This window comes from Tamandua tetradactyla, chromosome 9 (genome assembly GCF_023851605.1).
Source record: "Tamandua tetradactyla isolate mTamTet1 chromosome 9, mTamTet1.pri, whole genome shotgun sequence".
In the NCBI taxonomy this organism is placed as follows: domain Eukaryota; kingdom Metazoa; phylum Chordata; class Mammalia; order Pilosa; family Myrmecophagidae; genus Tamandua; species Tamandua tetradactyla.
The window spans coordinates 7,972,195-7,998,466 of NC_135335.1; the positions used below are offsets into that span (position 1 = coordinate 7,972,195).

Genomic DNA, 26,272 nt, shown 5'->3' on the forward strand with positions numbered 1-26,272 from the left:
CTTTCATTTACCACTAGCATTTCAAACTGAATTTATTTTAACATTTGTTCCCCCTATTATTTATTTTTATTCCATATGTTCTACTCTTCTGTTGATATAGTAGCTAAAAGGAGCATCAGACATAAGGTTTTCACATTCACAGAGTCTCATTGTGAAAGCTATATCATTGTTCAATCATCATCAAGAAACATGGCTACTGGAACACAGCACTACATTTTCAGGCAATTCCCTCCAGCCTCTCCACTACATCTTGAACAACAAGGTGATATTTACTTAATGCGTAAGAATAACCTCCAGGATAACCTCTCGACTCTGTTTGGAATCTCTCAGCCATTGATACTTTGTCTCATTTTACTCTTCCCCGTTTTTGTTGAGAAGTTTCTCTCAGTCTCTTGATGTTAATTCTCAGCTCGTTCTAGGGTTTTTCTCAGTCCTTTGATGCTGAGTCTCAGCTCATTCCAGGATCTTTGTCCCACATTGCCAGGAAGGTCCACACTCCTGGGAGTCATGTCCCACGCAGAGAGGGGGAGGGTGGTGAGACTGCTCATCATATTGGCTGGAGAGAGAGGCCACATCTGAGCAACAAAGGAGGCTCTCTTGGGGGTGACTCTTTGGCCTAAATTTTAAGTAGACTTGACCTATCCTTTGTGGGGTTAAGTTTCATGTGAACAAACCCCAAGACTGGGGACTCAGCCTATAGCTTTGGTTGTCCACATTGCTTGTGAGAATATCAAGAATTCAACTTGGGGAAGTTGAATTTCTCCCCACTCTCACCATTCCCCGAAGGGGGAGCAAGCAGAATCTTATGTTGATGTGGAGATACGATGCTGAGCCCATTATGGGGAGGACAGCTCACCTGTACCCATAGTTGTCTTTGTGTGGGCAAGACATGAGACTTGTTAAAGACTGATATTCTGAGGTTTGTTACTTCAGCAAAATGTAGCCTGACCTGATGTTTCAGGGAGAGTGTGGTGAGTTAGAAAAATCAAATGAAGCCCAGCATGGTAGATCTCTTGATTATTTCCTTAAGGATAAATTCTGAGAAGTGGAATTGCTAAGAGGCTCTCTATTTTTTAATTCTTCAAGAATTGTGTGCTATAGATACCATTAACCCATTTTATAGATGAAAAAAGTGAGGCTCATCCCTGGGAGTCATCTCCCATGCTGCCAGGGAGACTTTCACCCCTGGATATCAAGTTCCAAGTAAAGGGGAGGGTATTGATTTTACTTGCAGAGTTGGGCTTAGAAAAAGAGAAGCGACATCTAAGCAACAAAAGAGGTTTCTTAGAAGTAACTTTGAGGCATAACTAGAGGTGGACTTAGCTCTTCACTACAGAAATAGGCTTCACAAGGGCAAGCCTCAAGATCAAGGGTTTGGCCTATTGACTTTGGAATCCCTAATGTTTGAGACAGTATCAGGGTTTTCCCCAGTGGTAAAGCTTAATTGTTCCATATTTTTCCTCCTATCCCTCAAGGGACTTTGCCAGTACTTTTTTTATTTTTTCACTTATAAATGGGATATTTATTGTATGGAAATTATACTTCAGTAAATCTGTTTATTAAAAAACCAACCACAATAAAATCTCAAAACAAAGATTCTAACAGTAATAGTAAAGTTATTTGAACAGACACATCACCAAACACATGGATGACAAATAAGCATATGAAAAGATGCTCAACATGTCTTTTCTTTCATTATTTTTTTTAAACATAACAACATACAAACACGAACGTTCTTAACATATGAGCATTCCATTCTTTGTATATAATCAATGACTCACATTATCACATAGTTATATATATTCATCACCATGATCATTTCTTAGAACATTTGCATCACTCCAGAAAAGGAAATAAAAAGAAGAAAGAAAAAACTCACATCAACATGACTCTTTCAAACAAGATACCGCCACACACCTATTAGAATAGCTAAAATTAAAGGGAAAAGGTGACAAGTGCTGATGATATTGCAGGGTAAATTGAACTCTCAGATATTTCTAGTGGAATACAAAATAGCAAACCACTTGCTAAATTTTACCAATTATTTCTTCAAATATTTTCTCTGCCCCTTTCTTCAACTTCTGAGCCACGCACAGTGTGAATACTGGTTCACTTGATGGTGTCTCACAGGCTGCTCTGGCTCTGTTCAATTTTCATCATTTTTCTTTCTTTTCCTCAGAATGAATGCTTTATCTTATCTTCAACTTCATTCATTCTTTCTTCTACCAACTCCATTCTGGTGCTGAAACCCTCCAGAAAATTTTAAATATCTGTTACTGTGGTATTCAGCTCTCTTTGGTTTCTTTGCATGATTTCTGTCTCTTTTGATATTATCTTCTGTTCGCTTGTTCTTTTACTGATGTCCCTTTGTTCTTTTTGCATGTTTTCTTTTAGCACTTTGAGCATACTTAGGACTTTTTTTGTTTTATTGTGTTGTGTTTTATTTTTTTTAATTAATTAATTTATTTATTTAAAAAATTTAACAACAAACGAACAAAAACATTAACATATGATCATTCCGTTCTACATATATAATCAGTAATTCACAATATCATCACATAGTTGCATAGTCATCATTTCTTACAACATTTGCATCAATTCAGAAAAAGAAATAAAAAGACAACAGAAAAAGAAATAAAACGAAATCAGAAAAAAAGATTATACATACCATACCCCTTACCCCTCACTTTCATTGATCACTAGCATTTCAAACTAAATTTATTTTAACATTTGTTCCCCCTATTATTTATTTTTATTCTGTATGTTCTACTCATCTGTTGACAAGGTAGATAAAAGGAGCATCAGACACAAGGTTTTCACAATCACACAGTCACATTGTGAAAGCTGTATCATTATACAATCATCATCTAGAAACATGGCTACTGGAACACAGCTCTACATTTTCAGGCAGTTCCCTCCAGTCTCTCCATTACGTCTTGACTAACAAGGTGATATCTACTTAATGCGTAAGAATAACCTCCAGGATAACCTCTCGACTCTGTTTGGAATCTCTCAGCCATTGACACTTTGTCTCCTATCACTTTTCCCCCTTTTGGTCGAGAAGGTTTTCTCAATCCCTTGATGCTGAGACTCAGCTCATTCTAGGGTTTTTCTCAGTCCCTTGATGCTGAGTCTCATCTCATTCTAGGATTTCTGTCCCATGTTTCCAGGAAGGTCCACACCCCTGGAAGTCATGTCCCATGTAGACAGGGGGTAGGTGGTGAGTTTGCTTGTTGTGTTGGCTGGAGAGAGAGGCCACATCTGAGCAACAAAAGTGGCTCTCTTGGGGGTGACTCTTAGGCCTAAATTTTAAGTAGACTTGACCAATCCTTTGTGGGGTTAAGTTTCATATGAACAAACCCCAAGACTGGGGGCTCAGCCTATAGCTTTGGTTGTCCACACTGCTTGTGAGAATATCAAGAATTCAACTTGGGGAAGTTGAATTTCTCCCCCTTCTCACCATTCTCCGAAGGGGGCTTTGCAAATGCTTTTCCACTCGCTGATTGAATCACTCTGGAATTCATCAGGGCATCACTCTGGACAAACCAACAAAATCTCATGTCCTATACAAAGTTCCATGTACTTAAGGTATTCAATCAACTATCCATATAAGTTATATTAGGAGATGCACTAGTCAAAGTATAGATTTGTACCAAATAAACATTTTTTGCTTTAGTCTCACACATTAGTTGAAATTTTAAAATATTAAGTACCACCTATTTTCAGCACACTGCAGTAATGACATTCTTTTGTTCTTCCTCATGCAAAAACATTTTTTAAATTTGTACATTTAATCACTATCATTATACACTCTAGGCATTCCTAGATTACACCATCTCAGTCTTTATTGTCTATCTTTCTTTGTGATTTCATTTATGCCCCAGCCCTCCTCCCTCTATCATTCTCATATGCAGCTTCATTCAGTGTTTTAACATAATTGTATTACAGTTAGGTAATATTGTGCTGTCCATTTCTGAGTTTTTATATTCAGTCCTGTTGCACAATCTGTATTCCTTCAGCTCCAATTACCCAATATCTCACTCTATTTCTATCTCCTGATGGTCTCTGTTACCAAGGAAATAGTCCAAGTTTATTCACCAATGTCAGTTCATATCAGTGAGACCATACAGTATTTGTCCTTTTGTTTCTGGCTAATCACACTCAGCATAATGTCCTTAAGGTCCATCCATGTTGTTACATACTTCATAACTTTATTCTGTCTTACAGCTGCATAATATTCCATCTTATGTAAATGTCATAGTTTGTTTAGCCAACTGTCTGTTGATTGACATTTTGGCTGTTTCCATCTCTTGGTAATTGTTAATAATGCTGCTATAAACATTGGTGTGTAAATGTCCATTTGTGTCCTTGGCCTCATGTCCTTTGAGTAGAGACAGCATATAGATTGGTCCTGTTTTTTAATCCATTCTGCCAGACTATGTCTTTTGATTGGAGAGTTTAATCTGTTAACACTCAGTGTTATTACTGCATGGGTAGTACTTTCTTCTATTATTTTGCCTTCTGGATTTTATATGTCATATCTAATTTTCCTTCTTTTTACCTTTACACACAGTCTTCCTTTCAACACTCTTCTCCACACCTCTCTCTTCTGTCTTCGTATCTGTCTCTAGTGTTCCCTTTAGTATTTCTTGCAGAGCTGGTCTCTTGGTCACAAATTCTCTCAATGATTTTTTGTCTGAAAATATTTTAATTTCTCCCTCATTTTTGAAGATCAGTTTTGCTGGATATACAATTCTTGGTTGGCAGTTTTTCTCTTTTAATAATTTAAATATATTATCCCACTGTCTTCTTGCCTCCATGGTTTCTGCTGAGAGATCTGCACATAGTCTTATTGGGCTTCCCTTGTATGTGATGGATTGCTTTTCTCTTGCTGCTTTCAAGATTCTCTCTTTCTCTTTGACCTCTGACATTCTGATTATTAAATGTCTTGGAGTATGTCTATTTGGATCTATTCTCTTTGGGGTACGCTGCACTTCTTGCATCTGTAATTTTAAGTCTTTCATAAGAGTTGGGAAATTTTCAGTGATAATTTCCTCCATTAGTTTTTCTCCTCCTTTCCCCTTCTCTTCTCCTTCTGGGACACCCACAACACGTATATTCATGCGCTTCATATTGTCTTTCAATTCCCTGAGTCCCTGCTCGTATTTTTCCATTTTTTTCCCTATAGTTTCCGTTTCTTGTCGGATTTCAGATGTTCCATCCTCCAGTTCAGAAATCCTATGTTCTGTCTCTCAAAATCTACCATTGTAGGTTTCCATTGCTTTTTTTTTCATCTCTTTTACTGTGTCTTTCATTCCCATAAGTTCTTTGATTTGTTTTTTCAGACTTTCAGTTTCTTCTTTTTGTTCTTTCCTTGCCTTCTTTATATCCTCCCTCAATTCATTGATTTGGTTTTTGATGAGGTTTTCCATGTCTGTTCGTACATTCTGAATTAATTGTTTCAGCTGCTGTATGTCATTTGAATTGTTGGTTTGTTTCTTTGACTGGGCCATATCTTCAATTTTCCTAGTGTGATTTGTTATTTTTTGCTGGCGTCTAGGCATTTAATTACCTTAATTAGTTTATTCTGGAGATTGCTTTCACTTTTATGTAGGGTTTTCTTGCTGGATGAAATTGTTGTCTATCTGTTCTTTGACATTCCGTTCAGTTTTATCTGGACCTCTAGATTAAGTTTGTTTAACAGAGGAGAATTTTTCAGTTCTTGTTTTCTTGTTTCTTGCCCTGCTTGTGTGGTGCCTTTCCCCCACACACACTTAGGAGGGTCTACTTAGATATTATAGACCCCAGCCAGATTTTCCCAGACCAAACTGGCCTCCTATCAGGCGGAAAGAGTCTCCTGCGTCGGTTTTCCCTGAGGGTGAGACCCAGCAGGTTGAAAGACTTTCTGGTGAAGTCTCTGGACTCTGTTTTTTCTTATCCTGCCCAGTATGTGGTGCTTGTCTGACTGCAGGTCCCACCAGCAAAAGATATTGTGGCTCCTTTAACTTTGGAAGGCTCTCCCAGCTGGGGGCATGGTGGAGACAGAGGAGAGGTTGTAGGCTGGTTTTAATGGCTTCAAATTACCAAGCCCTGGTGTCTGAATTCCTTGATGGTGGGATTCCACCTGGGTGGGGCTTCACCCCTCCCCTGGGGAAGGCACAGGCTCCAGATAAGCCCCCAGAAGAGCTCACTTCTGCCTATGCCTGGAGCAGTTGCAGCCTGAAAAGTTCTGCCTCTGTATCCAGAGGCAGTCAAGCATTTGTAGATACACAGCCACAAAAACCTCTGTTTCCTTCTTTTTTTTTTTTCCCCCTTTTTCTGTCACTTCTGCCCCCTTGGCGCTGGGGAAAAAATGAGCAACCTCCGCTTAGATCAGGTTCACCTAAGCTGGGGGCCTATTTTTAGTAGTCAGAATTTGTTAATTAGTTCCACAGTTGGTGTTTGATTGTGCCCAGTCCCTGCTGCTGGTAAAGTCCTTTCCTTTCCCCTCTGGGAAGTGGCCTGTGGGGGAGGGGCACTGACCGCCGCAGCTTTGGGAACTCACAGTTCTGGGGGGTGCTCGCAGCCGGTCCAGCTGGTCCAGACTGGGGTACGCTGTGTGTCCGGTCACTATCGTGGCTCCGGGAGCTGTTCTGTACTGTTTCTGGTTATTTAGTAGTTGTTCTGGAGGACGAACTAAAACACGCACGTTGTTAAGCCGCCATCTTGACCCGGAACGCTGATTTGATTTTTGATGAGATTTTGCGTGTCTGTTCAAACATCTTGAATTAGTTGTTTCAACTCCTGAATCTCAGTTGAAATGTTGGTTTGATCCTTTGTCTGGGCCATGTCTCTGATTTTCCTAGTATGACTCATTGTATTTTGCTGGCATCTGGGCATTTGATTTCCTTAAATTACTTCTTTTCTGGAAGTTTTTTTCACTCGTTTACGTAGGGTTTTCTTGTTGGATAGCTTTGTTCTCTAAGTACTCTTTGGCATTCATTTCAACTTATTCTAGACCTCTAGCGTAAGCTCTGTTTAACTAATAAGAATTGTTCGGCTCTTGTTTTTCTGTTTCTTGCCTTGGCTATGTACCTTTTTTTTGAGGAGGGTCTCCTCAGATATGATCAACCCCAGTCAGATTGTCCCAGACAAGACAGGTCCATGTCTCAGGAGGAAAAACCTGTATCAAGTTTCCCTGAGAGTGAGAAGATTGTCAGACTTTCCAATGAAACCTCTAGACTCTGCTTTTCCTATCCTGCCCAGCATGTGGCACTTGTCTGCCTGCAACTTCCCAGAAGCATAAAGGGATGCAGTGCCTTTAATTCTCAGCAGCCTCTCCCTGCCAGTGGTGTGGTTGAGACAGAGGCTGAGATAGAGGGTGGGCTTAGGTTGCTTCTGTTTTCCAGCCTCTGGAATTCCTGAAGGAGGCCCCCGCTTGAACTGGGCCCTGTGCCCCCTTTTCTTGGAGAAGTTACACCCTTTAGGGAATTGTCCCCATTCACGTATTTACTTTGTCTCTCAAACATGCTTTAATTCCACCCTTGCCTGGGACAGTGCTGAAGCATGAGGATGCTCACAGGTCTATCTAATGAGCTGTTAAAAAGTAAAAAAGCCTTTCCAGAGTTGTATTCCTGCTCCCTGGGTTGGTTTGTCAATCGAGAGTTGGAGTTGGTATGTGGCTCATGTGTTCCCCAGCTCCATGTGCTCCTTTTCTTGGAGTCCAGCCCTTTTCCAGTATTTTGTGCTGTCCAAATCAAAAAGCCTCTGTTTGTTTGTTTGCCTCTGTCAGCCCCCCAACCCCTTGCCTCTTCTTGGGCTAAACTCCTGGTTTCTTTAGAGCTTACTTCAGGTTTATCTGTGCTTGGGACCTGTTTTCAGTGGTCAGAATTTGTTAATTAATTCTGAAATTGAAGCTTGGTTGAGCTAAGCCCTTGCTACAAATAAAGTTTGTTTCCTTTCCCCTTGGGAAACCAGCCTGCCGTGCTGTGGGGAAGTGTCTCCATGGCTTGGGGGGCTTACAGTTCTGTGTGGGGTCTCAGCCATTCCACCCATTTCAGACTAGTACACGATATGTGTCCAGTCACTGATGTACCCCCAGCAGTTGATCCATACAATTTCTGGCTATTTACTAGCTGTTCTGGAGGACAAACTAAATTCCACATCTAACTACACTGCCAATATGCCTGGCCTCCCAGTTTTGCTTGTTTTTAAACTTCATATGAATGAAATACAGTGTATAGTCTTTTGTTTCTGACATTTCACTAATCAACCATGAGATTCTACCTATCTGTTTTCTATGTGTCCTATCCATTCATTATTCTTTCTTTCTCTTTCCTGCCTCCTTTTAGATTAATCAAGTATTTTTTTTATTATCCCATTTTCTCCCCTCTAATAATTTTTAGTTTCTTTTTTATTTTTCAAGTGTTTAGAGAAGATTTCAGTATGTGTGCTTGATTTGTTAACATCTATCTTATGTTATACTTTTACCACTGTCTGAACAATAAAAGAAACAGCAGTCACATTCCACTTACCCATCTCCTACTTTGTGCTAATGTCCTATATTTTAATTCCTGTGGACTTTATAACATTTAGAGAAATAAAATATATGGTAACAGCACAAAGGGCAGCAGGAGGATAAATGGAATTATAGTTGATTTAAGTAGCTACTATTCTATATTTTCCCACATATTTACATTTTCTGGTACTTTTCATTCCTTCCAGTAGTTCTGTGTTTTCACTTGGGATCATTTTCCTTCACTCGTTTATTATCTCTTATAGTGAAGATCTTCTGGTAACAAATTCTCTTAGCTTATTTTTGCTTTATTTAACCTTTACTTTTTAAAAAATAGGAACTATTTGCAACTGTAAGAGCCATTATACCCTTTATCTGGTCATTTTCTTGCAGGGCAAAGGCCCTTATGCTAATGAACTCAGCCATTAACTACCCTCAGCCCTGGACATTTGTAAATCACATCAGCTAGATTCTGCTATTGAAAGATAACTCATCTTCCTTTTGGCTTACACCTTTAGTACTGAAGTGATGGCTCTGCCTCCCCTCCTTTCAGCTTATGTTCTATTGAAATGATCACAATAACACTGCCTCTTTTTCTGCTTTGAACTTGCTATTTGAAATCACCTCATCTCCCCTTTCTAAAATCCTTAAAAGCCTTGAACCCCCTAAACTCGGGGAGACGAAGGTGGGCTACTGGGCCATCGGCTCTCTTACTCTGTGCCTACTAATAAACTCTCTCTTTGAAAAAAAATAGAGAATGGATGTTTATTTTCTGTCCACTTAGTTCCATTTTCTGTATCAGAATCCATGGAAGGACAGCTTAAGACCACTGCATCGTTCCTGCCCATTGACTGGCCTGTGCCGTGAGAGCTGCAGACCCGTCTTCACTGCAGGTTCATTGCTCCATACTTCAATCGAGAACTGCTGGATGGGCACGAAGGGCACCTGTATGCCTTCAGACCAGTCTGCAACTCCTGGTTCCATAGCTGTAAATTCAGAAGCTGGCACAGTCCATTCACCCTGAATTTCCTCCTTGGTCACAGCCTACGTGGCAGTGGCCTGCTATTTTCAAACTCTTCAGGATCTCTGTAGAGGCAGCGACCAGGCACAATGCCCCGTTCCTCCGTGGGTGCTCACAGGGGCTCATGCCACCCCAACACAGAACTTCCTGGTCCAGCATCCAGCCCATCTCACCCACTAAGCAAGGTCTCTTTTTGGCATGGGATGGAAATGCCGCACAGCGCAGAGGAAAATCTGCATAAAACAGTTAACATAAAACACCTCTGTGAAAGGCTGCTAGTTAGTCCTGGGATCAATCGCCACCAGCAGATAGAGCTCTTCAGAAGGCTGCCCGGATCTGGTTAGTGAAGGTTCCAGGAGAGAAACCCCCAGCAACACGAGTGGCTCCAGCGGTAGCAGCAGACCCACTGGAGGTTACAACACTGCTATCAGCTGGCGTCTCAATGGCGACAATGGCATGAGCCACCAGCAGAAAGTTCTCCCAGGTCCTCTTCAGATGTATGACATCGACGCCATCCCTTTTCCCCTTGCGGATGTAATGTTCCATTTGGAAGTCAAGGTTGGTGACCCCTAGGCAGGATCTCCCTGCAGGGCATTTGAGGACATCTCCTTTATCTGCAGGACATCAAGGGCTCCAGACACTGAAAGCTTCCCTTTAAATTACAATGGGCCTGCAGGACAACGCCATATGGAGCCCTCTCTGGATAGTGCAGAAAGCTTAACCTTCACTTTTTTCTTTTTTTTTGCATAGAAATCAAAGTACATTTTATTCTTTTTTTACTGTCACAATCGACTTTGTGTGTGTGTGTGTGTGTGAAAAATAACATATACGAAAAAATCGATAAATTTCAAAGCACATCACAACAATTAGTTGTAGAATAGATTTCAGAGTTTGGTATGGGTTACAATTCCATCATTTTAGGTTTTTAAGATACTAGAGACTAAAAGAAATGTCAATATTCAGCAATCATACTCATTTGTTAAAAACTACCTTCTCTGTATAACTCCACCGTCACCTTTGATCTTTCTCCCACTGTTCAGGGGTATTTGGGCTATGGCCATTCTGACTTTTTCGTGTTGGAAGGGGCTGTCGATAATATGAGATAGGGAAATGGAACTAGTTGATGTTCTGGAGAAGCTGTTTCAGGACTTATCTAGTCCAGGGAACCCACCTGGAGCTTATAGTTTTCTGGAAAGTTACCTTAGTGCATGAAACCTTTGTATAATCTTATATAATGCCCTGGATGTCCTTTAGGATTGATAGGAATGATTTTGGTTGGGATTTGGCAAGCTATGATAGGCAACAATGTATAGCTGAAGCTTGCATAAGAGCAACCTCCAGAGTAGCCTCTCAACTCTGTTTGAACTCTCTCAGCCACAGATACCTTATTACACTTCTTTTCCCCCTTTTTGGTCAGGATGGAATTGTTGATCCCACAGTGCCAGGGCCAGGCTCATCCCTGGGAGTCGCCTCCCATGCCACCAGGGAGACTTTCATCCCTCGGTGTCATGTCCCGTGTAGCGGGGAGTAATCTTCACTTTTTTTGTATGCTGTATGGTGGGGTCCCATTTCATTCTTTTTCCATGTGAATATCCCATTATTGCAGCGCCATTTGTTGACTTTTTGCTTGTTTGTTTTTGTTGATTTCTTTGTTTGTTTGGGAAGTGCATGAACCAGGAATCAAACTCAGGTCTCCTGCATGGCAGGCAAAAATTCTACCTGAACTACCCTCGCACCCCCGAGTAACCTTCACTTTTGAAGAATACATTCACCAGGTTTAGAATTTTAAATATGTCATTTTATTATCTGTCCAAATGAATCAGGTTGGGCTTTAATCTGTTTTACCGAAGTCCCTTATAAGCGGAAGGCAATTCATGTATTTATAGAGAAAGTCATGGGAAGAAACTGGAAATCAATGGAGCTTGGAAGGGAGAAAAGACATCACCATGTACACTGTCATTTGAGAGAAAAGCCAAGGATCACCATCAGTCAGCCCCAGGATGCCACAGTCTTTGGGGAAGAAGCATCAGCTTGCTGACTCCTCAATTTTGGAATTTTCATAACCTCAAAGCCATGAGCCAATAAATCCCTATTATGAACCCAATACCGTGTATGGTATTTGTTTTAGCAGCTGATAAACCAAGACAGTGACTGGTCATTCCAATATATGAAGTCTGCACAAGGCTGTTTTTGCTAATTCTTGCTCGTGTTGCCTCATTTCTTTGTATGCCTGGTTATCTTTGTGTACTACTCACTGCCTTAGACAAATTATTTGTAGAAGCTCCTTGAGGCCCAGGATGGATGTGCCCTTCTCCAGAAAGACTTTGAATTCATCCTGCCAGGCACCACAGGACACTATTAAATTCCTGTCTCAGTCTTTCCCATCTACATAAACCGGAACCTTTCATCTGGTTACTAAAAAGGAACCTGTTCTACTTTGCTAGCTGCTGGAATGCAACACACCAGAGACGGATTGGCTTTTAATAAAAGGGGATTTATTTTGTTGGTTCTTCAGAGGAAAGGCAGCTAACTTTCCACTGAGGTTCTTTCTTACATGGGAAGGCACAGGGTGGTCTCTGCTGGCCTTCTCTCCAGGCCCCTGGGTTCCAACAACTTTACCCGGGGTGACTTCTTTCTGCATCTCCAAAGGCCTGGGCTGAGCTGCTAGTGCTGAGATGAGGAATGCCAAGCTGCTAGGCTGTGCTACGTTGTGATCTCCCATTTAAGCACCAGCCAATTAAGTCAAACGTCACTCATTGCAGCAGACACGCCTCCTAGCTGACTGCAGATGTAATTGGCAACAGATGAGGTTCATGCACTGTTGGCTTATGTCCGCAGCAACAAGACTAGGTATGCTCACCTGGCCAAGTTGACAACTGAATCTAACTAACACAGAACCCAAGACTTCTCTCTTTTCCTCAATCTCGCTTTAAATCCATCAGCAAATCTCATCACTTCTGTCTCCAAAATTTACCAAATCCATTGCCACTGTGGTGAAAACTCTCATCCCGTCTTGCCTGGACTCACTGCAGAAGCCTCAGTGGTCTTTATTCCACTCCTGCCTCCTCCAATCCATTCTCCACCCAGTTGTCAGAGAGATGGTTTTCAAATGTGAATGATAGCATGTCATTCCCCTGACTAAACCCCCTTCAGTGGGCTCCCTTTGCACATGGGATAAAACCTAAATGCCTTATCATGGTCCAAAGTACCTGGGAAATCTTTTTCCTCTCCATTTGCTCCTCCCTCTTGTTTGCCTTGATCCAGTCACGCTGACTTCTTTCTATTTCTTGAGCAGGTCAAACCCTTTCCCATTTGAATCCCTTTACACTTGCCTTCTGTAGTACTTAGATTCAGTTATCAACTTGGCCAGGTGAAGGTACCTAGTTCTGTCGCTGTGGACATGAGCCAATGGTACGTGAACCTCATCTGTTTGTTGCTCATTACATCTGCAGTCAGCTAAGAGGCATGCCTGCTGCAATGAATAATGTTTGATTTAATTGGCTGGTGCTTAAATGAGAGAGCTCAATGTAGCACAGAGCCCAAGCAGCTCAGCGTACCTCATTTTAGCACAGGCAGCTCAGCCCAGGCCTTTGGAGATGCAGAAAGAAGTCACCCCGGGGAAAGTTGTTGGAACCCAGGGGCCTGGAGAGAAGGCCAGCAGAGACCATCTTGTGCCTTCCCATGTAAGAAAGAACCTCAGTGGAAAGTTAGCTGCCTTTCCAAAATAAATTCCCTTTTATTAAAAGCCAATCCGTCTCTAGTGTGTTGTATTCTGGCAGCTAGCAAACTAGAACACCTTCTTTTACCTAGGAATATTCTCCCTGTTTCTTGTCTCCCAGGTCTTATCTCAGTGTCATCGCCTTAGAAAGGGCTTTCTGACAGCTCACTCTAAATTAGATGCCCCCCCACAGGTAATCTTCACCATGCCAGCCTCATAGTTCTTTCCTTTGTTGCAAGTACTGAACTCTCCAATTAAATTGCTTATTTACTTTTTGTCATGTCTTCCCACAACTAGGATGTAAGCTGTATGAGTGCAGGGTACTTGTCTGTCTTTTTCATTGCTGTTATCCCAGCACTCAGCCTAGCTCCTGGCACATGTAGGTGTTGTAATTATTTTTCACGTGAAAAATGAGGTGGCAGAACCAGTACTTGAGCCCAGTATCTATGACTCCAAAACTTGAACCCTTTCTCTTTACATCCTGCTCCCAGGGAGCGATCTGATGTCAGTAGGAAGGGTTCTGGCTGACAGTCAGGAGACCTAGCTTCTGCAGCTGACTCTAGGAGTGCCATTGGGCAAGTGTTTTCCCTTTCTCTGGGCTTCAGTGTACCTATTTGTTCTAAGCTATGATGCTCTAAGCCACCAGGAGAGGAAAAGAAGCAGATACTTCTCTGTGCAGCAGGTGGCGACATTAGCTCTACTAAATTTTCACTTTCCACTGGACAAGGCAGCCTGGAGAGCTGGTTCTGAATGTCTTCTCATCAAATCACACACACAGCTAACAGGGAAGAACCTTGAACATATTATGCTTAGTTAAATAAGCAAGACACATAAGTTAAAAAAAAAAAAAGTTATGTCTAGATGACTAGAAAGAGCAAATTCCCAGAGATATAAAGTAGATTAGAGGGTAAGGGAGGAGGGAAGTAGAGGGAAGGGGAGGGGTGTTTGTAAATTTATTTTATTTTTTAAGGAAACTTTTGAAAAAAGTAATAACAGTAGTTTGCAAATGCATAGGTAATTTCTAAAAAAAAAAAAAAATCCTACAGGTTTAAAACAAAGAGGCAACTGAAAGCCAGGCCAGTAGTCTCACAAATTAATACTGTGATGTTCCTCGGGAAAAGAGTTCCTGGCAATCTAGAAAATGAAACAGTTTCTTAGACTGTACTATCACCCTCCACCACCAAACACCGGGGCATTTCTTTTTTCATGTATCTAAATATATATACATATATTTCACTTTTTAAAATAAACTTTTAGTCTCAGAATAAATTTAGGTTGAGAAAAACAAAATTGCAACAACAGTACAGATGAAGTTTCCATCTACTCCACACCCAGTTTTCCCTTTTATTGCCATCTTGCATTAGTGTGATACATTTGCCACCATTAATGAGTCAATATTGATACATTGTTATTATCTAAAGCCCATACTTTACTCAGGATTCTTTAGTTTTTGCCTTTTAAAATTGCAAGACCCCACCCAACATATCCAAGATCCCACATTATATTTTGTTGTCATGTCTCCTGAAGTTCCCCTTGGCTGTGATGGTTTCTAGGCTTTCCCTGGTTTTGATGACCACCAGTGATCTTTTTAGAGGGCACTCCAATTTCTGTCTCGAGCTCATGGTCACTTAAAATTCAAAACAAAAATTTCCAGCCCTTTGCCGTCTGGATAGCTTAGGAAAAAATTTTTGCAGTAGAAATTGGTGACTTTCCACTCAAATCCTTGAGCTGATCCTCTCCGAAGACCCTCTCCATCAAATGCTGACAGGACCAGCCATGGGCTCCATGCTAGGGATGGAGCCAAGCTCAGACCGTGCTCTCTTGGGGTTCTCCATCCTGCTCTTTGATCCTGGTTGGAAAACACGCACAAGGAATACAAAGGGCAAGATTTCACTCTCTTGTTTCACCCAAGGACCCATCCAAGGGGGGCAAAAGGTGCCAGGTCCATGGAAACATCTTCCTCCTGTAGGACCCTCTGGAGGTCACAGTCCCAGAGCGTGAGGGTTTGGAATGAGAGGTTGAGGAGACTTTTCAGTGTTCTCTCGGCTCCTGCAATCCAGCCCCTGTACTCAACAGGTGAAAACTGGGGCCTAGGGTAGGGAAGGGAACTTCCTCTAGCATTTTGTGGTCACCATCACCTTCTAATTCAATTTAATAACTTAGGTCTGTTCAGTGCTTCTCAGCTTATAAAGAGACCCCATCAGATCCTAACAGCATCTTTGGGAGATAAGTGCCTTTATTGCCAGCTCCATTTCAACTGTGAGGAAATTGAAGCTCAGGTCACAATCAGCAAATAATTGGTGGAGGCAAGATTTGAATTCAGGTCTCTCTATCCTAATTTTCATTACCCATCCCCCATGCATACACACACCCTATCCTGTGATTATTGTGATTATTGGGTCCTCAAACTTGGAAATTTTTTGTCCTGACCCATTAAATTATATTCAGCTCATAAGTTTTAGGGTCTTCTTTAGCTCAAAACAGACTTGAAGAGGCCAAAAAGAAGGGAGTTCCTCAACCCTTGCTTGGGGGAAAGCCCCGAGATGATTTGAAGTGTCTGGTTCACCGGCTTTTGGGACAAAGAGATGGCTCAGGGCTTGGATGCAGGTGATGTGGCGTGTTTCCCACCTGAGCTTCTCACCAACTGTGGAGGCTAAATACCTTTTGTGTGTGGGCCTCGGTTTCTTCATCAGTTAAATGGGGCTAATACATCTGAGCCATAGGCTTCATTGCAGGGAATAAGGAATGAAAGAGTGGCTGCCCGCTGGAAGCCCCATGTGGGATATCAGAGGTGGTTACAATTTCCAATAGAAAGATCCAGAGGTGCAAAGGGAATTTCCTTCCCTTCAGGATCAGGCCCAAGAAAGAAATATGTCAGAAGCTTTAAATCCATCCCCAGAATCTTATCCTCCCTCTCACACTGTGAACTCCACAAGCCCGGAGCAAGGAGGAGACACCTGGAGCATCCTCTAGTGTTGGACGCTGAGAACCTTGAAGGCAAGATGTAGCGTCCGTTTCAACTCCGAACCCCCCACTTCGAGCACAGGGTGGGCCACACGACCTACACTCAGATGTTGGGTGAGCAAATGAATGATTGAAGGAATGAAGTATCAGGGCCATAAGCAGATCCAGCCTTTACCTCTTAAACCCCAGTCTCCCACCTGGGCTTCCCGACAGCCTTCGTCCCCCAGCCCTTCCCTTTTCCCAACAGTGCAGGACACAGAGATACCAAAAAGGCAAACTGGACTTTATTATAAAGTTGGCTACAAAGTCACCGCAGCACCACGAGATGGCCGTCTGGGCAGGCCCAGGCGGTCGGTCTGGCGGCCGTGAGTCCCGCACCAGGTACATGCACTCGTGCAAGCACATGTGTGACGGCAGGTCTGCCTTCCTCCATCGGAAAGGAACGTAGCATGTCTTCGCGCCCCTCGCCTCAGGCGCGGGGCGCAAAAGTCACAGGAAGTGCTGCCAGGGTGGCAGAGTCCGTCGGAATTGAAATCCCGTTACTGGTGTATGTAGAGAATTCTACGTGGGTGTCAAGAGCCCCTCAGGGCACAGGCTGGCCTGGGTGGGCCCTGCCTTTCCCCCACCAAGGCCCAGGGGTGACTTGGCCCCCAGGAGTGGAGAAGTGGTCCAGGCCCATGGGGCAGCGCGGGGGTTGGGGGGAGTGAGACTCCCCCGTTCTCCGCTTGAAATCCCATTCAAGGAAACTCACTACGAGTGAATACAGATTGAAATGGAAACTGGGATCGCTCGAAGTCTCTTGATTTTAAAAAGAAGCTCCCTCCCTTGCCCTCCCACCTCCCCTCCCAAATCCTGCGGGGCCTGGGGAAATCAGATACGTCCCCCTCTGGCCCCCAGAATCTCCCCAACAGTCCCGGGCGGGGTGGAGAGCGGCTCCACGTCTTGATGACAATATGCCATACTTGACGACGTTAAGTCACAGACTTATTCAAAACGTTGGTTCCCCTCCACTTCCATCTGCAGAGAGATAGAGAGAGAGGATGGTCAGGAAGGCCTATGAGGAAAAGAGGGGCTCATGGGTTGAGGAAACGGTGCAGACTTGGCACGTGGAATGGACCTCAAATATGTTGGCCCAGTGACTGAATGATTATAGAGGCTCAGCAGATAAGGGAGTAATTTGGATGGATGAAGTGAAAATATGACTGTGCTTTTAGAAGAGCTTAGGCTGAAAGCAGGGATTCTATGATGGGGCCAGGGGCTGAGTCCTCCCCCCCCCCCGCTTCTTTCCCAACCCCTATCAATTCTTGCTCTCTATCCCCTCGAGGGAGTAATACTGGAAGAGAGCTCTAACCCTTCTTCCATCAATTTGGTCTGTGACCATTAGGCAAGTTTCTTTATCTCAGGTACCTCGATTGTCTTCATCTATAAAATGGGGTGATGATGACTGATTTAGGTTCCTCATAGGGTTAAGAAGCACAAATCATTACCTAAGGATTCTCTAGCATTCTATCCCATCTCCCCTGTTTTCCATGCCTACTTGTCCAGAACTTTAACATAGTTTTTTTTATTATTACTGTTCTTATCCTCACAGCTGTTCTGGGCAGCAGGTGATGTCATCCCATTAATAAAATCAAGGTACCAAGAGAGGAATCGACTTGCCTAATGCTGCCCAGATTCTCATTGGCAGGACAGGGACTTGAGTTCTTGGGCATTTTGCCCACTCTCACCTTCATGGAAGCTGTCTTGAACTTGGCTCTGGAGTTGATGCAACTCATCAGTGAACCCATCGTAGGGGAATGCTGAGACACCTGTCTCAAAGGCGGTTTCGTATGTGGCCAGGTCCTCCAGGAAGCTGTGGTCTTCTGGGGACAGGTTGTTGCAAGGCGATGGGGCCTCTGTGGGGCCCGCTGCCTCAGGATCCTCCGAACCCCATTCCCCATTGGGGGCTGGGGTGGAGAGATCCATGAAGATGTCTTCCACGGGCGTCTCTTCCAGGAATATGTTATCAGGGTCAGCCAGGAAGTCCAGCTCCTGGCATTTCCAGGGTTTCAGGTCCAGGCTGAGCACAGGGGGGCCAGCCCCCGACAAGGACAGGTTGGAGTCCAGGGGCTCCAGCCCTCCCAGTGGCTCCAGCCCACCAGTGGCAGCTTCAGCCGAGAAAGGCCTGTCCATGCCTTGGGCCAACTGACTGATCTGCTGAATGAGACGGTCTATTTCATTCTGCTCCTTCTCAGAATAGTGGAAGAAACTCTGCTTAACCGGAGAGGCCTCTGGTGTGAGCAGGCCTTCGGGCACCAGGGGGACATCCACAGAGAGGGGGCCCCGGAGTTGAGCCAGGGCCAAGAGTGTGCAGTCCCCATTACCAGGGCTGCTAGGACTTGGGGGCAACTTCTCATAGAGAAAACTGCATCCCTCCTGGGCGAAGTAAGTCTTGGTAGGATTGGGACTCAGCTGTTCTGGGAAAGTTTGGCTGGGGCTCCTCAGGTGTGCTTGGAATGCTGTGCTGGGAGGAGTCAGCTGCTCATTGGAAGGGCTGCCCAGAGACTCTGGGAAGGTGGCAGTGCTGGGCAGCAGTGGTTCTGGGAAGGTAGAGGTGCAAGGATTCAACTGGTCTTCATAGCTTCTGGCCGAGGCTTCGGTCAACTGGCCTTGTAGTGGGCTAGTTAGTGGCTCTGGGAAGGTTGCACTGCTGGGTGTCAACTGATCAGAGAAGGTTGCGGTGCTTGGAGTCAGTTGTTCTTGGAGAGAGCTGGATGGGGTGGGCAGGTGTGTATGGAAAGGTTCATGGAGACTGAAGAGGAAGGTACAGCCTCCTGGCTGGTGGGGCGTGTAGGGTGGGGTGCACACAAGGTCCTTGCTCATGTCAGCTTGGACAGAAGGTTCAGGCCCAGCAGGAAATGTCAGGTAACTGAAATCCAGCTCTTTAGGGGGTCGAGGAAGTTCTCCTGATGCTGAGACAATGCCAAGTTCAGGAGCGCTGGGGAAATTGGTGCTTCTGGCAGCCGTCAGGGCTGGGGTGAAGAGTGGGTTCGGGCTGGAGCACTGCTCCTGGGAGAGGATATTCTCAGAGAATGAGGGAAGCATGGTGGAAGTACCCAGGACATAGGCTACCTGGGTGTCTTCAGAGTTCAGCTGCTGGCGGAGGCTCCAGGCTTCCGTGTCACTGGAGAGGAGAGAGAGAAGGCATCTAGTAAGGGCTTGGTGTCCATTGCCAGAGCAGTGCCCTGCATTATATCTCCTCCATGCCAACCTGGTCTGCCAGCCCAGGTCCGTATCCTGCAGCTCACCTGATTGGGTAGTTGTTTGCAGTGATGGGACCCTCCAGACCTTCTGAGTACAAAAGGCAATAAATCCACGCCCAGCCTCCAGGCTTGGCTTGCAGTCTCACTACCATCTCTGCCTGAATATCTCCATTCTCAGCCACTGGAGAGAAAGAAGACATGCAGAGTTAGGATCTCATCAGGCAACACCTCCTAAACTTCCCCCTTGCTTATCGCTCCACTGATTGAAGTAGACAAGGCATCTTCTTCTCTGACTACACTAACCTGCAGCATTCAGCTCCTCACCTTGACCTCACCACTCAATGTGCCCCAATTCCAATTCGATTCTCACTTTGACTCCTCACCCTAAAGTTCACCTTATAGTATCCAAAACTGCTGACCTCCGGACTCTCCCCAAAGTCAGTCTTGACCCCAGCCCATTCCTGGCCTGGTCTCCCATGCCCTTTCCCAGCTCCCTGTCTTGCCCCCCAGCCTCTCTGGACACTCACACAGGCGGTAGTGTTGAGCAGAAGCGTGGGCCAGGTCCTCAGGGTGCAGCAGTCCATACCATGATTTACAAAGCAGTTCACTGCGCTCAAAGCCCAGGTAGATTAGGACACTGGGAAAGTGGAAAGGGTGAGGTCAACTTTCTGTTTTCTCTCTTTGGTACCCAGGCATCTCACTCCCTCCCAGATCCTCTGTCCCACTAGACCCCATTCTCCCTGCCCCTGACTCTCCAGAATCTAGTGTCCCCTCCTCTCTGGCATGCCTTCCTTCTCGGGTCTGAGAACTCTAGGCTTACCTCTCAGAGATGTCCAGTAGGGCCAAGTCCTTGGCATGATGGCTCTGGAACATGGCCAGGAAGAGTGAGGCCGGGCCGGGGCCAGGGCCAGGGCCAGGGCCAGGGCGGGGTCTTGGTTCCAGTGGGGCACAGAATGCTGTGAACACAGGGTTTCCTGCCCAGTAGGCCCCAGGTGGATGTGGATGGAATCGGCCTCGAATAAGCACCAGCTTGTTGCCTGCACTCTGGCGCCTGAGGGACTTAGAAGTGTTGAAGCGACAGCGGAAGAGGCGATCTAGGTAGATGAAAAGAAAAATTGGTAAGAGGGTGGCTGGCTGAGTGAGGCAGCAGGCAGCAGATAGAGACTGGGGTGGAGAAGGGAGGGAATCCTCACCAGTGTCCAGGGCAGAGGGTAGGGTGAGCTGCTGGCGCACCGTGAGGTGATCAGCTGGGTCAATGATGTCGTAGATACTGTCACCCTGGGCGACCAGGTCCACCTGGGGGGCAGGAAGGGAGGGAATGACCATTAGTGAGGGCAGCAAGAGCCAATATTTGTCCCCCTTCCCGCTCTCCCCAGTAATTCTCAGATTCTCAGAATGGGAAGCTCTTTATGCCCTATCTGTGCCCCTGCCTGGGATGGGAAGACCCAGCGCTCACCATGGAGTGCCCCAGATGCTCGCTCACGCTCTCGGACAGGTACAGCAGCTTCCCCTCAGCCGTGAACACAAGCAGAAAGCCAGGCAGCGCCGCCACGATGTCTTCAAGCTCTTGAGCAGAGAGAAGCCCCATGGGGCCCGCCAGAGGCGTGCCTGCAGGGCAAGAAGCGGAGAGTCAGGAATTAGATTGGGAGGCAAAGCAGAGGTTGGGAAGGCACGGACTGAGAGTCAGAGACTCCGAAGGAATTTCTCACGGAACTGCCTCTGCGCACACCTGTTGACCCACTGCCCGCAGCTCTTGGCCGGGAAACCTGTTGCTAGCTAGATCGCTCCTGCTAGCGAACCCTTATGGTTCATATTCTACACCATGGCCAGCGCCTCAGAAGCCCTGGTTTTCAGTACCGCGGAGAGCGCCCTAAAAGCGCCGGCCGAATGGTCAGCACCACGAACAGCGCCGGGAACGCACAACTGAGATTTCAGCACCGCGGATAGCACTCCCCGGGCGGCCAAAAAGCCCTTTCAGGATCGCCAATACCCGCAGCCCTTCCTCGGGCTTCGGCGGCTCCATCCCTGCAACTTCCAGAGCTTCCCTGCCCGGGCTCCCGGAGCGCTTCCGCGCTCATGGGGACTGGGGCCATTCGGTCCCGATGCTTCGCGTCCCAGAAGTCTGGCACCACGGACAGCATCCCGCCTCTCTAACCCTCGTGCAGAACTAAGGTGAGCAGTGGAAAGAACTCAAGAGGAAAAGTAAGAATCCGAGCCCCCGGGTCTCTTCTAGCCCTAGCTTCCCAAAACGCTGCCCTAGACATGCGGCAGTCCTAGCCGGCTCCCTCAGATCTAAGGTCCCCAGTGCCCGCCAGCTCGGCTCTCTGGCAGCCCCAGCTTGCTCACCTCCAGAGAAGAAGACTCCCTTGCGAGTGTAGATGCAGGCAAGACTCATAATGTGCAGGTAGGACAGTCGGACCTTGTCTGCCTCGGCCAGCGGCAGCAGCTCCTTGAGATTCCGGATCTCAGCGTTGATCTGGTCGCGGCGCGCCTTGGAGGCGCCCTTGGTGGAGCGGTACATGACTGGAGGCTGCGGAGCTCCAGCTCGGGCGCCCCGAACACCTGCGTTCCTGTCCCGACGCGCCGGTGGCTTCCTCCTTGCTCCCCCGTCTCTTGCTCAGGCTTGCTCTCTCTCCTCTCCTGGGCTGTGCTCGGCTGCGCTGCCCCCCTAGCCTGCCTTGTTCCGCCTTATATAGCTCCTGCCGAGCGTGGGGGGCTCGCTTTAGAGACGGGGGGGCGGGAAGGCGGGAGGCTGGGCTAAGCAAGCTGCAGCGGGAGCCGTTGGCTTGGGAGTGGGGGGGGAGCTCCTCCTCCCTCCCCGGCTTCCGACGTCATCCGATGACGTAGAACGAGAGCGGGAGGGGCGCCGAGGGGAGGGCGAAATCGGAGGCTGCGGAGGGGGCTGCGCCTGGAGGGAGCTGAGAGAAGAGGCGGGCGCTGCATTAGGAAAGCCTGCAAGTGGGGTTCAGGAACCCAGGCGTCCGAATGTGTTCAGCTGAGGGAAGCGACAGGGCAAGTGCTAAGGGCGGTCTGCAACCTCTGACATTAGAGCCTGGACAGGGCAGGGCGGGGGCTGGTTCTGACATCCATTTTTCTGAAGAGATAAGGGAATGGGGAGGAGCAGGTGGCCCTCACATCCCCCTCCCTCGCTTTTTTGGCAGACATAAATAGCGTTCACACAGGGGGAGGAAGTGTCTGCCTTCGCCTCCATGGGATAGGTCACATTGGGGGTTCTCTCTGGGGACTACTCAATCTGGGATTCCCTTGATTGCTTTCAGAGAATAAACCAGCACCCCCCTCTTCCCAAACCCGGGTCTTGGCGATTTAGCAGGGGCCGTTACCTGGGGGGCTGGGTCCCTTTGGGTAGAGTGGAAAGAGAGGACTGAGGGAGAGGGACTGACTGAATTTGGCCTTGGCCCTATTTTCCTGGAGCCAAGAGTAAGAACACCCACGTAGAAGTTCTGCAGTGATTCTCCGTTTCCCTGTCAATTAATTAACCTTAATCACTCATGGGGGAAACTGAGGCAGGGCCTCAGGGCACGGTGAGGATCTGAGTTTGCAACGTAGGCATCCCTTTCCTCTGTTGCCAGTCCCCAAAGCAAACGCTTCCCCCACCCCCACCCCACCCCCACACACCCGTTTGCAAGTCTCCAGCGCCTCGCGGGCCGGGGCCGGGGGCGGGGCCGGGGGAATCCCAGCTCCATATTAGGGCAGGAATCCTCAGCGGCTGCCGCGCCGGCGGCGGGAGGCGGGCGGGGCCTGGCTGCCTCCGCAGCACTCCGAAGGGCTCCCCACCATCACACCCTCCCGACACACACACACACACACACACGCGCGCGCGCGCCTCTGGCGGGGAGGATGGGGACGCCGCAGAGAAGCGAGGGGGCCGTGCTGGGCCCTCTGCAACCCCTGCGCCTACCAAAGACCCTCCGCTCACAGCCCTTCTCCCCGTCCTCAGCGCTGGGGAAGCCCTCCTCCCTCCTTCTCTCAATCTTCAGCCCTCTAAGTTTCCCCCTAGTTCCTGTCTCGCATTGTTTGCTTGGTGGTCTGTCTGAACTTTGTGCACCACCTAGCCCCCCACAGGTTCCCCTTTTGTTCTGTCTGTCGCTCTTCCTACCGTCTTTCCTTTTTTTTTTTCAGTTTTGCTTCCACATTGTACCACCGTTGCCCTATCCTACCCCCCACCCCACCCCACTTCTTCTTTGTTTCTTCACCACAGATGGTTGCTCTCTACAGGGGCTGGGGGATATCTTTCTTTCCTCAGTATCCCATAAAGGGAAGAAAAAGTTGTGATGGGAGAGTATTTTATCTAAACCTCATTTGATGGTGGGGGCATAGGTGGGGAATGAGATCACTTGAGGGGCTGAAGCAAGATCACCTTAAAATTGAAGAAGCACAAACAAACAAACAAAAAGCTAAATAAGAAAATGAAAATAAGTCAAATGGAAGAAGGGAAATTGGACTGATTGTAGAAAGTCACCTGGGAAGGGTGGAGATGAACTGTGATACCAAGAAGAAAAACATGGGCTCAAGGAACTCCCCACTTGTCATGGAGAGGGGTGGTAGCAAGAGAGGCAGAGTAGGATGATGCGACTGATGAGAAGAGTGTTGGGGAGGGAGGGTATGTGGCTGTGGGGTCCTACCCAGGCCTCTTGTGCCATTTGGGCTGAGGTTGGGACCATTCACATTTACTGTCCTGGCTCAGTGACTCAACTGAGGCAGGGGGTGGGGTGGGGAGGGTCTGTCTACCCACTCATCTGCCACTGTCTCCAACCCTGTTAACCCTGGTCACAGAGAATGTCCTTCGGGAAGGACATTTCTGTTGCCACTCTCATCTCTATCTGACCTCCTAAGGACCCATCTGCCATCCCTAAGTCTTTGTTTGGACAATCCTTGGTCTTTGGACCCCCATCCCTGTACGAAAATATAGGGAAGTGTTCCTGTCTTCATCACCCACTGCTGCTTTATATCTTGGTTAGGAGACAGTCTTAGTTTCCCTCTTCATATGAAGATGTGTCTATTGGCTGGGTCCAGCTGGTCTCCAGCGAGCTGAGAAGACCCTTAGTGAAAGAGCGCTGACGCTGTCCGTGGTCCTGAAAGATTCACCAGAGAAGTCAGGTTGGCCAAGGTCTGCCTGAGACATCAAAGTGAGGCTTGGGTCCACCAAGCCATAGGGTGATGCCCCTTTGACTATCTCCTTCTCCTCTGAGGCTGAATATGAGGAGGGGCTTTCAAGGAGACAATATTCCTGGGGTATAAGAGTGAAGTAAGTGTGAGAGGAGAATTGGGCTCAGAGAAAGAGCCTTTGGATTTTTCCAGTAGAATGGGACTGGGGAGATGTCACTGTGGGTGGAGAGAAGGGTCTAGAAGGGGATGGAAAGATGTAGAGAAGGGCTCATCCTAGCTAGCCCACTCTTATTCAAGTTCAGAAAATCTGTATGCCCCAAAGTCTCCTCTCCCCAGGCCAGCTCCCACCTTCCTAGCCGCCCACCTCCGTGAAGCTATTTTTAACTGCACAGAACCAAAAATAGCTTGGCAGCAGCTTCAGGCCGTGGGAGAGGAGCTATTTATATCACCAGTGATGGTTCCGAAATAGCAAGCAGGAGGAGGGGGGCGGCTGGCACGCTAGAGAGCTCCTGGCCGCTACTAAAAATACTGGCAGTGTGAGTCATCCTGGCCTGGCTGAGTCACCCCATTCCCCCTCCTCCTTCCCAGCGGCAGGAGGCAGCAGCAGAACAGGCTAAAAAATTGGAAGCCTGAGATGGGGGAAGCATCAGAGCCCATTGGTTATGGGAAAGTGGGCAAGGGAATGAATTGGGTGAGGGGCTTTGGATTGAGTGTATAGAGGGAAAGGGGAGGGGGGAAGGAGCTACCCAGCTAAACCCACTGTGTGAGCCTGTAAAGTTCTCTGCTATGCACTACTGTGCAGGGATGCTTGAGCAATTGAAGGGAGGTAGCCAGACTTTGAGGGTTTGTGTCTGTCTGTCTATTTGACTGTGATTGTTTTTGTATGTCTCAGTGTGTCTGAGCCAGTGTTCGTATGAGCATGTGACTGTCTGTTTGTATGTCTGTATCTGTGTATCTGTCTGTATGTCTTGTAACTGTGTGTCTGTAAACCTGTATATCCGTGGATTTTCCTATGCCCACATCTATTCCCGTCTTTCTAAAGCCTAAAACTCCCTGTATGTTGCACACGCCTGCAACTGTGTGTCTTTCTGTGTGCATGTGTCCATTTCTGAGTCTCTCTCTGTGCCTTTGTCTGTCAGGATCTGACCGTGTGTGGCTTTGTATGCATTCCCAGCTTCAGTGACCCTTCTGTTGTTCACCCTGATGTCACTTGTAGGGCTCTTGCACCTCTGTCCCCTGGTTGCCTATCTCTACCCAGGATATTCCCCTCTTTCCAGCCCATGGCCCTGGCCCTCAGCCATTCAGAAGGTATTTCCGTTGCATGCAATCTCTAGGTAAAAAGATGGAGGAAGGAACAAATCTAACCTCACCCCCCCACACACATACTGCCTTGAGCCATCCTGAATCCAACCTGGCCTGCCAAAATAATCGCTTTTCCATCGCTCCATATTTGGGGAGTTGAGAGAAAAGAAGGGCTTTCTTTAGTTCTTAAAAAAAAATTTCTCATGTGGGCACGGGTGTGTGCAGCACACACACATACACAACTGAGAGAGAGAATGAGAGAGAAAAAATATCAAGGTCCCTTCTTTACGGAGTTGAGCTCTCGCTTCTGTTGCCATGGCAACCCGCCCACTCCTTCCCCGAAAAATCACCAAGAAGAGGTGATGGCATCGAGAAGGGATTGGCTGATTTCTTTCTTTATTATT

At 46.8% G+C, this 26,272-nt stretch overlaps 1 protein-coding gene across 1 annotated transcript; it reads right to left on the reverse strand.

Annotated features, from left to right (window-relative positions):
• Positions 1-17,185: 17,185 nt before the first annotated feature.
• NPAS4 (neuronal PAS domain protein 4) lies at positions 17,186-21,993 on the reverse strand. Its single transcript, XM_077114954.1, has 8 exons — positions 21,786-21,993; positions 20,896-21,047; positions 20,633-20,735; positions 20,260-20,533; positions 19,967-20,076; positions 19,485-19,620; positions 17,925-19,360; positions 17,186-17,214 (listed from the first exon to the last, which is right to left on the reverse strand). Exons 1-8 carry the CDS (start codon positions 21,958-21,960, stop codon positions 17,186-17,188), a joined length of 2,415 nt encoding a protein of 804 aa, XP_076971069.1. The 5' UTR covers positions 21,961-21,993.
• Between the last annotated feature and the right edge of the window lie 4,279 nt (positions 21,994-26,272).